General features: G+C 39.7%; 1 protein-coding gene across 2 annotated transcripts; it reads right to left on the bottom strand.

Annotated features, from left to right (window-relative positions):
• Positions 1–11,774: 11,774 nt before the first annotated feature.
• Positions 11,775–16,587, bottom strand: LOC103978316 (two-component response regulator ORR26). Of its 2 annotated transcripts, none has more exons than XM_009394075.3 (5): positions 16,309–16,587; positions 14,029–14,181; positions 13,548–13,940; positions 13,340–13,416; positions 11,775–13,061 (listed from the first exon to the last, which is right to left on the bottom strand). In XM_009394075.3, exons 1-5 carry the CDS (start codon positions 16,433–16,435, stop codon positions 12,033–12,035), a joined length of 1,779 nt encoding a protein of 592 aa, XP_009392350.2. In that variant the 5' UTR covers positions 16,436–16,587; the 3' UTR covers positions 11,775–12,032. The 2 variants fall into 2 exon arrangements, with proteins under 2 accessions (XP_009392350.2, XP_009392349.2); XM_009394074.3 differs by having other exon boundaries at positions 11,777–13,064.
• Between the last annotated feature and the right edge of the window lie 223 nt (positions 16,588–16,810).

Below are 16,810 nucleotides of genomic sequence, written 5' to 3'. Positions count from 1 at the left end.
AATCTGCGTTTAGACGTAAATCTGAGTTTAGACGTAAATCTGAGTTTAGACGTAAATCTGCGTTTAGACGTAAAACTGCGTTTAGACGTAAATCTGCGTTTAGACGTAAATCTGCGTTTAGACGTAAAACTGCGTTTAGACGTAAATCTGAGTTTAGACGTAAACTGCGCTTAGACGCAAAACTGCGCTTAGACGCAATCTGCGCTTAGACGCAAACTGCACTTAGATACAAACTGAGAATTAGCTTTTGCATCATAATAGTTTTTGAACGAACGCAGCTTTTGGTTTTTAATCGCTGTAAGATTTCCGCTGCACTAATTCACCCCCCCCCTCTTAGTGCTCTCGATCCTAACAATTGGTATCAGAGCAAGGTTAACTCTCTAAAGGATTAAAACCCAAGAGAGATGGCTTACGCCGGAAACCAAGAGGGGCATTCTATTACACGTCCACCCATGTTCAGTGGAACGGACTACACCTACTGGAAGACCCGAATGAGGATCTTTCTTATTTCTATGGATTTTGAACTGTGGAACCTTGTTGAAAATGGATTTTCAAAATCTTCTCTTCCAATGATCGATTGGAACGATTTGGAGAAGAAGGCTTTCGCTCTTAATGCAAAGACTATGAATGCCTTATTTTGCGCACTTGATAAAAACGAGTTTAATCGTGTTTCAACTTGCGAAACTGCATTTGATATTTGGCACACACTTGAAGTGACCCACGAGGGCACAAGTAGAGTGAAAGAGTCAAAAATCAATATGTTGCTGCATTCTTTTGAACTTTTCCGAATGAAACCGAGTGAAACCATTGGCGACATGTTTACCCGTTTCACGGATGTCGTCAACGGTCTAAAAGGACTCGGAAAATTTTTTTCGGATTTTGAACTCGTAATAAAATACTAAGATCCCTTCCTAAAAGTTGGGATCCTAAAGTCACTGCCATTCAAGAGGCAAAAGATCTGCGCAACTTCCCTCTTGAAGAACTAATCGGGTCATTAATGACCTACGAAATGACTTGCAAAGCTCATGAAGAGCAAGAAGACATCCTTCCAAAGAACAGGAAGGATATGGCACTTAAAACTTCTGAATGCCACTTGAGAGAAAACTCAAGTGATGAGGACTGTGATGATGACTTGGCACTTTTGACAAGAAAGTTTAAGAAATTCTTCAAAAGAAACAAGTTTAAAAACGATGTGAAAAATAAACTTGAAACCAAGAAGGACCAAGTGATCTGCTACGAATGTAAAAAGCCGGGACACTACAAGAATGATTGTCCCCAAGTCAAAAGAAGAACATCAAAGAAAAAGGCTCTTCAAGCAACATGGGATGACTCGAGCGCATCTGAAGAAGAGGAGTCCAACACCGAGCAAGTTGCTCATTACGCCTTAATGGCCATCGGAGAAGAGGTAACGGATTTATTAGATGCTGATTTATCTTTCGATGAATTATTAAATGCCTTCAATGACTTATTTGACGAATGCAAGAGTATAAGTAGAAAATATAAATTGCTGAAAAAGATGCATGATAGTCTTACTTGTGAGTTTGATAAGTTAAAAGTCGAACATCATGATAGTTTAAATTCATGTATCAAATGTCATGATCTAGAAACTATGCAAAAAGAAAACCTGCTACTCAAGGACACCTTGAAGAAATTCGAGGTTGGTAGCAAGTCATTAAACATAATCCTTGCAAACAAGGGTCACATTCCCAAAAGAAGTGGGATTGGATTTGTGAGGAGTCCTCACCGAAATCCAACTACCTTTGTAAAAGGCCCCATCTTACATGTTCAACACCAAACCAAGTGCAACTTTTGTTGCAAATCTGGACACAAGACACATTGTTGTCCATTCAAGAAAATAAGTCCAAACAAATTAATTTGGGTTCCTAAAGGAACCATGATAAACTCTATGTAACATGATAGAAAATGTAGATCTATTTATGAGGCACCCAAAAGCAAATGGGTTCCTAAAGATCATCCCTTCCTATAAAAACATTAAAAGTCTAGGCCGGAGCAAGAAATAATATTCTGCTCCTTGACTCTCAATGGTCATAAACCAAGAATCAAAAAGGAACTCGCAACGCTTAAGTAACAAGTGGAAGTTGTGAAATCACAAATACGATACAACCTTATTAGAAACGTATGATATCCAAATTCACATAAATATGTCATGATCTTAAAAGGGATACCAAACATACCCCCCTGATCTTCAAAACCCGTTCATCTACGAATTAATTCTTGTAGAAACTAAATATATCATGATCTTAAAAGGGATACCAAACAAACATACGTATGCACGTTAAAAGATCTATCTTGATCGTACAAGAGCTTCTTCCTTAAATAAAAACTCATACGAAATCATCTAACAAACATTAATTGCTCTGAAACTCTCCTCAAGGCAAAGGCTCCCTAATCAAATCATATTAGGTGCTCACTGGCTGCAGGCGGTAGCACCTCTCCAGCTGGCGGTGGCACCTCCAGCTATCACGGGTTGCCAGAGGTTGCACCGCTCCAGCCAGAGGTGCAACCGCCAGCAGCTCTGCCCTTTAAACCCACACTAGGGCCGGCTAAGGAACCGACCCCAACTCACCCCCATTTCCTCCTCTACTCTTCCAAGTCTCCTCCATTCCCATTTCACTCCTCTAAGCCTTCCAAATACCTCCCATTTCGGAGCAAAACATCAAGAATCCTTCCTTCTCTTGAAGATTTCACAAAGGTACTCTCTAAGAAGCTCTTAAATTCTGTTTTGTTCTTCATTTACTTTAGCTTATCATCATCCCTCTAAACAGCAGTAGTTATGGGATCTAGAAGATCCTCAAGGGACAAGGGAAAGAGGAGATTAGTAGAAGAGTTTGATTTCACTCTTTTCGATTCAAAATACCATGCTGAAAAATTTCCCTCTTTCGAACTTAGATGTATTACTAAGGGAAAATACGTAGATCTAAATGAACTAAGAGACTTAGAGACCATCCAATCGTTTGTGAACCTAGATCTACTTCCAATCTTGCAGATTAATGAACCCATCTATCCTAGGCTTGTTAGATTATTTTACAATAACATACAAATAGATGATGAAGGAAGAATGTCCACCTATCTTTTGGGACAACACATCTCAATCACTAATAAATTCATTTGTGATATGATAGGCATTCCCATAAAAAGCATAGGACTCTACTTTAGAGGATCATGGGATGATGAAAGTATTGGAACATCCTATGTTGAAGCCTTAGGAACAATCTTTGCCAATCCTAACATAGCATTGGTTCCTAAAAGTTGTGAACATCTATTGCCTTTGAACACTAAGATACTTCATTATATCATGACTAGTATAATTCTTCCTAAACAATACCATCATGATGAAATAAGTCAACTAGAATTAGGAACTATGTACTCTATCTTGAAGGGACATGACATCTGTCTTGGCTATCTTATTCAACAAAATATGTTAGAATTATCTAAGAAAGATATGATGCTCCCATATGGTGGTATAATCACTAGAATAATAAAAGCTTACGACATTCTAATATCACCAGAAGAAGAAGTAATGAAAGTAGATCGATACAGCATAATAAACAAAAATCTACTTCACCGACTAAGATGCTACTATAGAAACGGTAACTGGGTTAGACTCCCTAGAAGGACAGATCCCCCTCAGCCTGAACCTGAACCTGAACCAGAGCCGGAAACCCCAGTCTTTAGGAGTACCCAATCTCCTCCGATCCTTCCCCTTGAGGAAACACATCCAGCTGAGCAAACTCATACATCCATCGAAGAAATTGGGATTCGTATGGATCGATTCGAACAGAGACAAGAACGGATTGAACAAAGACAAGATCAAATCCTATCTGAGCTGCAGCAAATTCATAGTCAATTTGACTCCTTGTTTAGGCACTTTAATTTTCCACCGCATCAATGAACTTATTGAACACCTGTTGTTGTTGTAAACTTCTTATGATACTCACTTCTGATGAACTGGCTGTAAACATCTATTGTGGTAAAAGTTACTGTTTGTGATACTCACTTCTTATCATTACTGTTTGTAATTAAGAATGTTGTGTTTTGAAACTAAAAGTTCTGAAAATCTTGTGTTTTAATTTCATTCGAAGAAAACTAGGAATGTTGATGTGTCCGAACAGATAAATTTGTTAAAAAAAAAATTTTCGGACTATATTGTATGATCAAATCACTTGATTTCCATGATTATATGTGAAAATCTGCAACAAAATCTTGTCCGAATGCATCTTATTTATGAAACAGATTTTCTCGTACACCTTCATGAAAATTGAGTTTCTGAAATAGATTTGATGAAGTGATTCATGTGTATGTATTCCATCTTGCAAAATCTTTACAATGGATTATAACACAAAGGGGAAGAAGTATTTAAAGCAATCTATGTAAAATTCCTCTATAAGCTTGCTATTATTATTTTCTGGTATCATAGTTACTATGCTTTTTGTTGATGACAAAGGGGGAGATATATATATGAATTGATAAACACTGCCATGATGAGAAATATATGAATTGATGCTATGAACACTGATGCTATGCTTGCATCATCAAGAGATATATGAATTGATATGATTACCATATTTGCAATGCTTGCATCATTAAGAGATATATGAATTGATGCTATGATTGCCAAACTTGTATTATACCATGTGATGAAATGCTATAATTGATAAACACTTGAAATGTTTGCATTATGATATCAAAAGCTTACATCGCAATTTTTCATGTTGGTATTTGATATTAGCAAACTTGCATGATGATAAAACTTGATATTATGATTTTCATGCAATGAGTTGAACCAATATCACACACACTTGATTGTAGTACTTCTCCTTTTTGTTGATGACAAAGGGGGAGAAGTATGTTGATGACATGACATGTGATGCATAAGTTTATGCATAAGTTCATGTTGACGAGTTGCAAGTATTCATGATGAATATTGCAATGACTTGAATTCAGTTTGAATTCAAGGTTCTATCAATATGGCATATTGATAGGGGGAGTTTGTTTAAACTCCGAGAGTTAAGTTTAACTCCGTCATCAAGTGGTTGTCATCATCAAAAAGGGGGAGATTGTTGAATCTCGTATTTTGATGATGAAACTACTTGATATATGTTTATGATTTAATCTGCGTTTTGAGTGACGCAGGATGCTTCGATCAGGATGAGACAATTAAAGCAGGAAAATCATGTTGTGCCGAAGGAACATGTCAGAAGATTGGACGTCGGGCCGGTGGATCGGTCGACATATCGACAGAAGGCTTCGGGCCGTGGACTCGGGCATCGGGCCAAGAACAGCAGGTATTGTGCCAAGGATATCGGAGTTGCGGAGTCGACTGGCCGATTGGGCAATAAGCTGCAGAAGAGGACGATGCGCCGAAGAATCGGACGAAGCGTCGAGGGACCAATGACATGTCGGACAACTTGGTTAATTGCTTAGGATTAATTGTCTCGATCGAAGTTTTGTTTTGTTGTGCAGGATTAACTACGATGAAAGAAAGACAAGCAGCAGGTGTTGCGCCGGAGTCAAGATCATGATCACGTTGGGAGTTCGAGAGTTCGACAGAAGTTCGGACGGTCGTCGGAGGTTCAGCGAGAACAGATCCGAGAAGTCCAGAAGCTTGCCAAGCGAAGCTCGTCGGAACTCGCCAAGTGGATCGTCGCAAAGTCCAGGAGTTTGCCGGAAGTCCGCAGGAGCATCACCGAGGGTTCATCGGATGATCGACGGAAGTTCGCCGGAAACTCGCCGGAAGAAGCGATTGACGTACCGAAGCAAAGCTGCAGAAATTGTCTTAGATTTAATCGTAGTTAGCACGGTGATTAAGTTAGAAATGGGAGGTGATCCCATTAGCTTAATCCTGGGGCAATTGGGCCCCTGAAGAACTCAAGTTGGGTCGAATGGTTCAACCCATTCGAACCCAAGTAGCTGTGGGAGGTGCAACCGCCCAGGCTAAGTCTCCCAGCGAGACTGGGCGGTGCAACCGCTCCAGCCAGGCGGTGCAACCGCCCAGGGCTCAGTCTCCAAGCGAGACTGGGCGGTGCAACCTCCTCTGTCAAGAGGTAGCACCGCCAGAGCTCAAGTTCCGAGCTCTGCCGAGAGGTGCAACCACCGAGCTCGGTCTTCGAGCTCTGGCAGAGAGGTGCAACCTCTTTGGACAGGTGATGCATCGCCTGAGCTCGGTCTTCGAGCTCTGGCAGAAAGGTGCAACCACCCCTGACAGAGAGGTGCATCCGCCTGAGCTCAGTCTTCGAGCTCTGCCAGGCGGTGCAACCTCTCCGGTCAAGAGGTGCAACCGCCTGATCCCGGAATTCCGGGATTTGATGGTTTTGAGCTCGAATTTTGAATTGGGTTGGGGCCTATAAATACCCCACCCATTCAGCACTGAAAAGATACAGACCTACACCGAAATCTTGATCTTTTCTGTGATTCTAAGAGCTCAAAAGTGTTGTAAAGCCTTTAAGTCTCCTCCTTCTGTTCTTCAAGTTTTCAGTTGTAAAGTGAGGAGAGAAAGGTCTGTAAAGGTTGTCTCCTGAGCCTGTCAAAAGGAGAGAAATTGTAAAAGGGCAGTTTGGCCTTCGCCTATTGAAGGAAGGCCCCTAGTTGACGTCGGCAACCTCGTCGGTGGAGGAAGCCAAAAGTGGAGTAGGTCAAGGCTGACCGAACCACTCTAAATCTCTGGTTTGCGTTTATTCTCGAGCACTTTATCATTACTGCAAACCTCCTTCATTACTACTGCTCTCTGCGCTTTCACGAACAAGTTCTAAGTGCTGTTCTTCCGAATCTGCATTCAGACGTAAATTCGTATTTTCATACATTACAGTTTACGTTTACGTTTGATTCTGCAGAACTGTCTTTCGTGCTTTTACGAACGAGCTTCTTTGCAGTTTACACTTACATTTTGATCCTATTGATAACTGCAAACTGTTCTCTACAATTTTACGAACGAGTTTCTACATTTAGACGTAAAACTGCATTCAGACGTAAATCGGCTTTCCTCGCACAATCATCAGATCTCAGTTCACGTTTACGTCTTGATTTCAACTGCATACTGCCTTCTGCGAGTATACAAACGAGTTTCAAAGTTTAGACGTAAATCTGCGTCTAGACGTAAAACTGCGTTTAGACGTAAATCTGCGTTTAGACGTAAATCTGAGTTTAGACGTAAATCTGAGTTTAGACGTAAATCTGCGTTTAGACGTAAAACTGCGTTTAGACGTAAATCTACGTTTAGACGTAAATCTGCGTTTAGACGTAAAACTGCGTTTAGACGTAAATCTGAGTTTAGACGTAAACTGCGCTTAGACGCAAAACTGCGCTTAGACGCAATCTGCGCTTAGACGCAAACTGCACTTAGATACAAACTGAGAATTAGCTTTTGCATCATAATAGTTTTTGAACGAACGCAGCTTTTGGTTTTTAATCGCTGTAAGATTTCCGCTGCACTAATTCACCCCCCCCCTCTTAGTGCTCTCGATCCTAACACTAGATCTGGGATAGCCAAACCTATAAGTCTGGTATCAAAGAGTGGAGCACTCATACAGGACATCCTTGGTGTTTCAAGTCTAAGGACCAGATATACCATTAGGACCACGGAATCGCTATCTGACAATAAGGCATCATCAACCATCCAGCATTCCGTAACAGATCAATCAGTGAACTCATTCTCCAATGAGCACCTGTACTGTATCCCTAGTGTCCCTACACGAGCAACTATGAGGCCCGCTGCATCCATCATATGGACGGGTATACAGCACACCAGTCTGTCTGGTTATCACGATGTCTCTCTTGAGTAACCTATGACCAGGATTATTTAGGATATGTGTTTAAAGGTGAATCGATCTCATTTTCATGATCTCATCACGATCCGATTCTCATTGCACAAATCCAATGACATCATAATATATATATATATATATATATATATATATATATATATATATATATATATATATATATATATATATATATGCAATAGTTATAAAGTGATATATGCCAAAATATAATAAGCAAAAAAGATTCTGTATCAAGTCACACATGTCATCACTCACGTGATTTGCTTGCTGGGCACCTATGACTAGCACAATTAATATCACAAACACATAAGAGTTGAAACTTCTCCTTTTTGTTGATGACAAAGGGGAAGTATGTTGATGATATGCATGATTTGACCATGGCATGTTACTTGGATTTTTGAATCCAAGAGTTTCTATCAATAAGCCATATTGATAGGGGGAGTTTGTTTAACCTTCGAGAGTTAAGTTTAACTCTGTCATCAATTGGTTGTCATCATAAAAAATGGAGAGATTGTTGAATCTCGTATTTTGATGATGAAACTAATTGATAATTATGTTTATGTTTTAATCTGCATTTTGAGTGACATAGGATGCTTCAATCAGGATGAGACAATTAAAGCAGGAAAAATCATGTTGGGCCGGAGGAACATGCTAGAAGATTGGACGTCGGGCCGGTGGATCGATCGACATATCGATAGAAGGCTTCAGGCCATAGATTCGGGCATCGGGCCAAGAAGAGCATACATTACACCAAGGATATCAGAGTTGCGGAGTCAACTGGCCGATTGGGCAATAGGTCGTAGGAGAGGACGATGCACCAAAATATCGGACGAAGCGTTGAGGGACCAATGACATATCAGAAAACTTGATTAATGCTTAGTATTAATTGTCTAGATCGAAGTTTATTTTACATGTGCAGGATTAACTATGATGGCAGTAAGACATGCAGCAAGAGTTACGCCAGAGTCAAGACCATAATCACGTTGGGGGTTCGAGAGTTCGACGGAAGTCTGGACGGTCGTCGGAGGTTCTACGGGAACAAATCCGAGAAGTCCAGGAGATTGCCAAAGAAGCTCATCGAAACTCACCAAGTGGATTGTCGCAAGTCCAGGAGTTTGCCGGAAGTCCGCAAGAGCATCGCCGAGGGTTCGTCGGATGTTCGCCGGAAGTTCACTGGAAGCTCGCCGAAAGAAGCTATTGACACACCGGAGCAAGTTGCAGTAAATGTTTTAAGAAATATTGTAGTTAGCATGTAAATTAAGTTAGGAATGGGAGGTGATCCCAGTAACTTAATCTGGGGGCAATTGGGCTCTTGACAAACCAAAATTGGGTCAAATGGATTAGTCCATTCGGACCCAGAATTCCTGACCGGCGGTGGTACTGCCTAGGAGCTCAGTCTCCCAGGAATGCTAGGCGGTGGTACCGCCTGAGCTCGGTCTCCGAGCAGTGTCAAGTGGTAGTACCGCCTAGTTTTGGCAGTGGTACCGCCAGAACCCCGAAAATCATGGAAATGACACTTTTGAGCTCCAAATTCAAACCAGTTTGGAGCCTATATAAACCCCATCCTTTCCTGTATGAAAGGGGACCGAAAGCTTGCATTTATTCTGAGAATTTGAGAGCTTAAAAGTGTTGTAAAAGGCTAGAAGTTCTTCTCAATCTTTCCTTCTAAGTTTTGATCATTCAAGAGAGGAGTGGAAATCTGTAAGGGTTGCCTCCTAAGCCCATCCAAAGGAGTAAAGCTGTAAAAGGATGGTTGGCCTTCGCCTATTGAAGGAAGGCCTCTAATGGACGCTGGTGACCTCGTTAGAGGAGGAAGCCAAAAGTGGATATAGTTCAAGATTGGCCAAACCACTCTAAATCTCGGTTTGCATTTACATTCTGCTCGTTATCTTAACTGCAAACTGCCTTCATTTCTTTTCTTCAACTGTACTTCGCTTAATCTTAAGTTGAAGAACTTTCTGAAATAGTTTTTCATCGAAAGTATTTTTATTGTACGAACGTCATTTTAAATCAACGAAAGTTTTCTGCTACACTAATTCAAACCCCCCCCTCTTAGTGCTCTTGATCCTAAGAGGATTGACTATCAATTGTTAGGAACATTCATCGAAGGACTCAAGCCAGAGATAAAAGGGGAGGTTAAGGCATGGTAGCCCCGTATCGTGACAATTATGATTTCTTTCACCTGAATACAAGAAGAACGACTCAACCAAGATGCTTGGAGGATGAGAATCTCTCCTAGGCCTGTGGCATATAAACCTCCTTCTGCTCCCAGCCATCCTTTGCTGCCAAAAAATTTGATAAGAGAAGAACTACGTGATCGATCAACAAAGGGTCTTTGTTGGCATTACGACGAGCCGTGGAACTGCGATCATGCAAAAGGGGCCGCCTCCTACTGATTGAACCTCTTAAAGACATGGAGGAGGAGATCTAGGAGAATGAGGAGGAGGTTTTGGATGAAGAATAGTAGTCGGTTGATATTATAATGAATGCGCTTGCTGGTTACGCGAACTCGCAAACGATGAAAATGGGAGGACTTCTGAAGCAACAACCTATCACTGTTCTTATTGACACCAGGAGCACTCATAATTTTATGAACAACAAGGTTGCTATCCAGATGGCCTTACCTATCAAGAATTACAGCAGGTTTGATATTAAGGTCACCAATAGATGAATTTTGAAGTGTGATCATAGGTGCTCGCGGGTGAAACTATTACTACAGGACCAAGAGATAATTGCAGATTTCTTCCTCCTCCCTCTTGATGATTATGAGGTCGTGCTTGGCATCGAATGGCTGATGATATTAGGTGATGTTTTTTAAAATTTTATGAAACTAATTATGAATTTTTACAATAAGGGGAAACAGGTGATACTACACGGGAAATGTGGAGGCGACGTAACGACAATTTGCACACAATGAATGGAGAAGGTTTTGCACAAAACATGCAACGACTTTTTGGTACAACTTGAGCAGCAAACTAAGGGAGAACCAACGGAATTTGAAGATCCAAACCTACTTCCTTTGCTTGTTGAATTATCAAATATATTTGATAAACCGCACAATCTACCTCCTCTCCATCGGCATAACCATTATATACCGATTCTTTTAGGCAAACCTCTAACAAATAGGGCTCATACTCAAGACTCCTACATCTAACCAACTCATAATGCTTCTTTAAGAAACAACCTCCAAACTAATCCTATCTTTAGCCGGCCTCTTCATGATCTTTAATAGGGATCAGCTACGTAGAGCCATCTAAAAGCTGTTTAATTATATTACACGTTTCAATTATTATATGAAAAGAGCAACTGGCTTCCAAAATCTATTAGGAGAGATTAACATAGTTTGCTTTTGCTTCATATTGCTTAAGAATTCTTCCCAAGAAGCAACATATTCTTTGTTTCAGTTTCTCGACACTGTCAGTGGAGTTCGTTGGATAGTGGAGTTTCTAGCACGCTAGCATCACAACATGCACAAATCTCTGTAACTTAAAATGCCATGAACAATTGCAGAAAATGTTACACATTTAAACAAGTTGGCAACCACATGTTTGTATCATGATACACATGTACGTTTGATTGTTGTTCTTATTTCCATTTGGCAGATAATCCGACTTTAATTTGTTTTTGCACTTTAAAGATGTGATTTGCATCAACTGCAGTATACCTGCTAGCACAATGCTCTTGCAGTTCATTTGGATCATCATATTTTCCCGGAAACATGTGGGCACTGATCATCATATTTTCCTCGTCTAAATCTCATCCTACACATGCTGTAAGGTGAATGATGCAGACTTGTGGAAAGACTCGTTAACAATTTACCCGCATGGTTCCTTATTATTATTTTTCTTCTTCATACACAGATTTAGTATCCCAAACTTACTGATTTCTGCTGTTTAGATCAATAATCGAGTAACAAGCCTCATAGTAATAAATATTTAACTTGTTTAAAGGCTTTTTCGTGTGTACCGACAGAGCAAAAGTAACATTCACTGTTTGTGCAAAAGGAAAACATTAGTGCAGCAGCATGTTTCTTAACATCCTTTACATAATTCTCAGACATACATTTATTATGATTCCTTTCAAAGTACATCCTAACCACAAATATTTAAGTCACATCAGCTTCCAAAGTGCTCCATCAGAATCTGTTGCCATATTGCATATGCTCCAGCATCGACACTAAATATTGGATATAAGAGTAGCATGCATCTTCTAAAGAAAATGTTTGTAGAGTGACTAGGCAAATAAGCATTCATCAATTAATGGATAATCCACTGTCTCATACAAGTAGTCACTGCTGAGTTCGGAACCGATGTACCAATCATTTTGAACTCGAGTATCTGGTGTTGAAATGATGTCTTGATAATTCTCTGCGCCACCAAAACCCACATCCTCAAAGCAGCCAAACTTTTGGATAGAACATAGATGCAAATCACCAGGCAATGAGTCTAATTCTGCTTCACTTTTAGGACTGAACTCGCGTGTTAGAGGTAAACATTCTTGGTTGTCTATCTGTTCAGTGGAAAAGCCTTTTGTGTTTGGTGATCCATCTAATTTGCAAATTGCTCCAGCATCTTGAGAGTGTACCATTCCATGCTTGATCTGAAGAGATACTGAACCAGTCATGCATGCTACTGGAGGTATGACAGCAAAGTGGGCATTTCTTTGATCTGTTGGGACTGGTTTCATTTCACTCGCATCTTTCACATCCTTCTCGTTAGTGACAGTGGTTGAGATGACCGGGGAGGATGAAGAAAGACTAAAAGAAACCTGATGATCTTGATCAGAACTGGACAAATACGAGTAGTCATCCAACATGGTGCAGTTTCCTTGGCCTGGGTAGTGCATGAATTGCATCCTTGGAGCTCCATCATGCAAAGTCTGGTGCTTTGGTGTTGCAGGTTCGCGTGCCTTTTCCTCAACACCTGGTGTCATGCCTTCGAAAGAAAACAATGCACTTAACAGAGGGACACTGTTGACATTCTGCGAGCTGGGAATATCACTGATCAGACCTTTCTCACTTTCAATCGCTTGCACAGGCACTATTTTCTTTATATCACCGATATGAGCATCATCAATAATCCCTTGAACCAAATTCTCACTTGTCCCTACAAATTTAGTGTGTTCGCTACATCGTTGCATGTTTGTTGAGCTTGTGAGCTCAAAATTTGCCACATTGTCATTGTTTACGAGATCAGAAGGCATATTTCCACCTGAAGTGCTATCTTCGCTCTGCTTTTGTAGTCTACTCAAATAAAGTCGATACTTCTGCATAAAGGATGTCACTTTAGAATCTCCACACCTGTTGTGGTGCAAGGATACATGTATTTCTGACGTGTTGAGACCGGAAGAATTTGAAATTGAGGGTAAACAATGAAGATACTTATGCTAGTCAACAAGACATTGACGCAAGATCTTATCAGAGATCCTATACATGAAGTGAGGAAAAGGAAAACAGGTATGAAAAGGAACTCTGCTATCTAATGCAGTTAACCAGACTACACTCCTGTTAATCTAGGAAAACTCATGGTGAAACAAGCTACCTGAAGATGGCTGGCAACATTTTCTCTTGTTAGCCCAGGGACATTCATCAAGTCGAGTATCTTCTTTGGCCCAACCTCTGCCAGAACACAATCATCAAGTCAAGTGTCATACAGCAGAAAGAACCTAAAAGGAATCATGAGAAGAATAGGTGCTATGAAAATAGTGATAAGACACAGAAAATGCATGAAGCTATTAGCTCATACTCACTGTCAAGTCCAATCTGGTTTACAGCATTCACAAATTTCTGATGAAGATCCACAGACCAAACAACTCTTGCTTTCTTAAGCCTAGAAGAATCACCGAACTCTTGATCACCAAATTCTTTATAGTCTACATCCTTCCTTTTCCTCGCAGAGCTGATGTTGGTTATTCCATCTGTCAAATTTCTGTCATCGAGATCTTCAGATCCGTATCTTAGAATGTTGATATCCTCATTGTTGTAATGAGTTTGTATTTCTTTCAACTCATGCATTTTCTTCCTGTAAACATGTTGCCATATATTCTTTAGCTCCTTCATTCTGACGGGCTTAAGAAGATAGTCACAAGCGCCATGTTGAACACCTTTCATCACCCTACTTGTCTCCCCATCAATAGACATCACTGCAAGGGTTTATGGAATAATACACTCTGAGCTCCCATTATGGCTTATAAAAGTGGAAAATAGAGGCTGTGGATATGAATAACTAACTTATCACAGGCAAATCCATTTCAAGTCCAACATGCTCGAGAAGCTTGAAGCCATCCATGTCAGGCATATTGACATCACTGATTACAATGTCAAATTTAACTTTTCGTTCACGAAGCATGCTCAGAGCATCAGTTGCTAAACTGCATGTAGTAACTGCTTTGCACAAGAATAAAAAAAATATTTGGAAAACCTGTAACGTTAGTAATTAACATTTCCACCATTATACATAGTAATACACTATTTTTAAACAAATGAGAATGATGTACTGAAACATATTGATGAAAACAAGGTACAAATCATGTTATAAATCAAAAACATGATTCCAATATAGAAAAACTACATCAGAGGAAGATGCATAATCATCCTGTTCCCGATGAGGACTAACATGACCAAAGGAAATTGGACCAAAAAGCTTCTCTAAGAGTGTATCTTATGATGAATACCAATGATTTGCAGTAAAATCAAATATCTGAGTTAAAAAAATAAAAAATAAAAAATTCGGCAAAATGGAGTCAAAAAGCAATAAAAACTAAAGGCTTTCTGCTGGAATGTACAGCCAACAAGTCTGTTTTCTGGCAAGAATTCTTAAACTTCCTATATGTTAATTTTGATGCAATGTAATGCATTTTTTACAGTATCGGATGTTCAAACTCTTAATTTGCCTATATATCATAAGAACATCTGTCTGTCCATGGAAGCTCATAATTGCGTTCCAAAATTATCAGCATATTTTAGAACTGTATGTATTTCTTTCTCGTTCAACACTAATGCAAAATTTATCTAGTTTTCTGCTAGCTTATTCAATGGGGTAAGGATGTTCCACTGCAAGTACAACTTTCTTTCCAGGAGCCACAGTCAATTTGAAGAAACTATCTTGGGTACTATTTTCCTACCCCAAGTATGAATACAGTGCCCTAAAAGAGGATTCTAGCTAAATAATTATATGTGATATAGTAAATCTGCAAATCCATAATAGGCAAGAAAAGACTGAATAAATTGCTGTTACTCTTTAAATAATTATTTAAAGGTCCTCTTTAAATAAATTTCTGTTCCTCCGACTACGGTGATAACAGCAGCAGCAACTATCGGATCCTGGTTTGGTGGCTTTGCAAAATGAATTTATCTTAGATAGATGCATATACGTTGGCAAAAATTATTATAGCTTGCTCGAAAAATTCTCATGATTCAGAAATTAAAAGACCTTCAAGCATTAATTACAACAAATCACCAGTCATACGTATCAAAGCAACTTTTTTTAAGTGCCTAGTTTTCCCCAATACCTTTAATCATGTCAGCTTCCTCAAAAGACTAACCTTGTCGAGGAGACACAAACTGGTGGTAAAGGAATTGAATCTGATCAGCAGCTTCAGTCATTCATGACCAAAGCCTTTGCTGAGAATGTGGAAGAAGAAAAACAAAAATATTTTCTTCCTTGTTGGTGAACTGTCATGATTCATAATGCTGTTTGGCAGACCTCAATCACACAGTTGCTATGAAGTGATTTTGAGAACCGAAGCTATTGAAGAAACTTGAGCTACTCTAAGTGAAGAGGCATATGACATGGAGATCATTTCATGATATCTAATTCTTGTCACTTGAGAGTATTTCATGTTCCGATCGATCACAAGATTATAGCATATTTATTGTTTTGTTAGGGATCCAAAATTTTAGTCAAGCATGAACCTGCACAGGTAATCACAAAAAGTAGCATATCGTGACAAAAAAAAATAATAAAAAAATCTTTCTAGTTGTTAGGTTTATTAGAAACAAGTTATTATAATGAAAATTACAGAGAAATGCTTTGGTAATAAAGCAATGATAATGCTCTGGGACTGAAAAAAGCATCATCTTTTCTGCATACAAAAATCAGGAATAGAACAACCACAAGTGCAGTTTTCTAGCAGCCTCTTTGGGTTCCCAAATTAGGATCTTATCAAGACGAGAGAAACTATGTTTGGAACAAGTTGACATCCAATCACACTTGTTATATCAGCTAGAGGAAGTTAGAAGCCACTATCAACTCATACCCTTACCGTGCACAAATTCAAGAACAGGAAAAGTGAACCTAGAAATCACTAAAATATAAAAAAATATATATATATCATAGAAATAGTCACATATATACATAAAAAAAAGGAGCAGGCTTTCACCACTGCAAACACCGCTAATAGCAAAGAAAACTCACATTTAAAGCCAATCATAAACGCACTTTTTATCAAGCGAGAGAGAGAGAGAGAGAGAAATGCATAAGAAGAAGCTTGAAAGATGGGACGAAACTACCTTCATAGGAGCACTTCCTGAGCATCTTCTCAAGAATTTTTAACCAGGTGGGATCGTCATCAACAACCAGCACCCGAAGGCCAGCCGGGAAAGCTTCAGCTCGAGCGGACAACAGTGGACGTTCCATCGATTCCTACGGCAGTTCTCCGCGAGGAAGAAGGGCTTGGACTTTTGGGGATGTGTTTGGTTGAGGGAGGAGGAAAAGGAGAGTGGGAGTCTTCCTGTGGCACACTTGGATCACTCTGATAGAAAAAGGGAGGGTCCAAAGTGGAGAGCCTTTTGTACCGAATAATGGCGCCAGTTCGTTACCAGTCCCCTATGCCTCCCCCCTTTGGTTTAAGACTTCCGTTGCAAGTGTTGGCACATACAATGGCCACTACCTTTTTTTTTTTTTTGCCATTTTGCAATCATCATATAGGCTTTCTAGGTGGGCACCTCTAAATAGAACCCACTATGTCAGTGTGCAATTACCATCGGTCAGGATGATGCCAACACTAAAACG

Source organism: Musa acuminata, chromosome BXJ3-3, assembly GCF_036884655.1.
Source record: "Musa acuminata AAA Group cultivar baxijiao chromosome BXJ3-3, Cavendish_Baxijiao_AAA, whole genome shotgun sequence".
Classification (NCBI taxonomy): Eukaryota; Viridiplantae; Streptophyta; class Magnoliopsida; order Zingiberales; family Musaceae; genus Musa; species Musa acuminata.
This window is presented reverse-complemented; position numbering and strand designations above follow the sequence as displayed.

Excerpts from the sequence above, each read along its gene's own strand:
- LOC103978316 (XM_009394074.3), bottom strand. The coding sequence starts at position 16,435 with ATGGAACGTCCACTGTTGTCCGCTCGAGCTGAAGCTTTCCCGGCTGGC. Across the intron at positions 13,941-14,028 it reads AATGGATTTGCCTGTGATAA|TGATGTCTATTGATGGGGAG; the intron begins GTTAGTTATTCA and ends AAACCCTTGCAG. Across the intron at positions 13,417-13,547 it reads AAACCAGATTGGACTTGACA|AGGTTGGGCCAAAGAAGATA; the intron begins GTGAGTATGAGC and ends GTGTTCTGGCAG.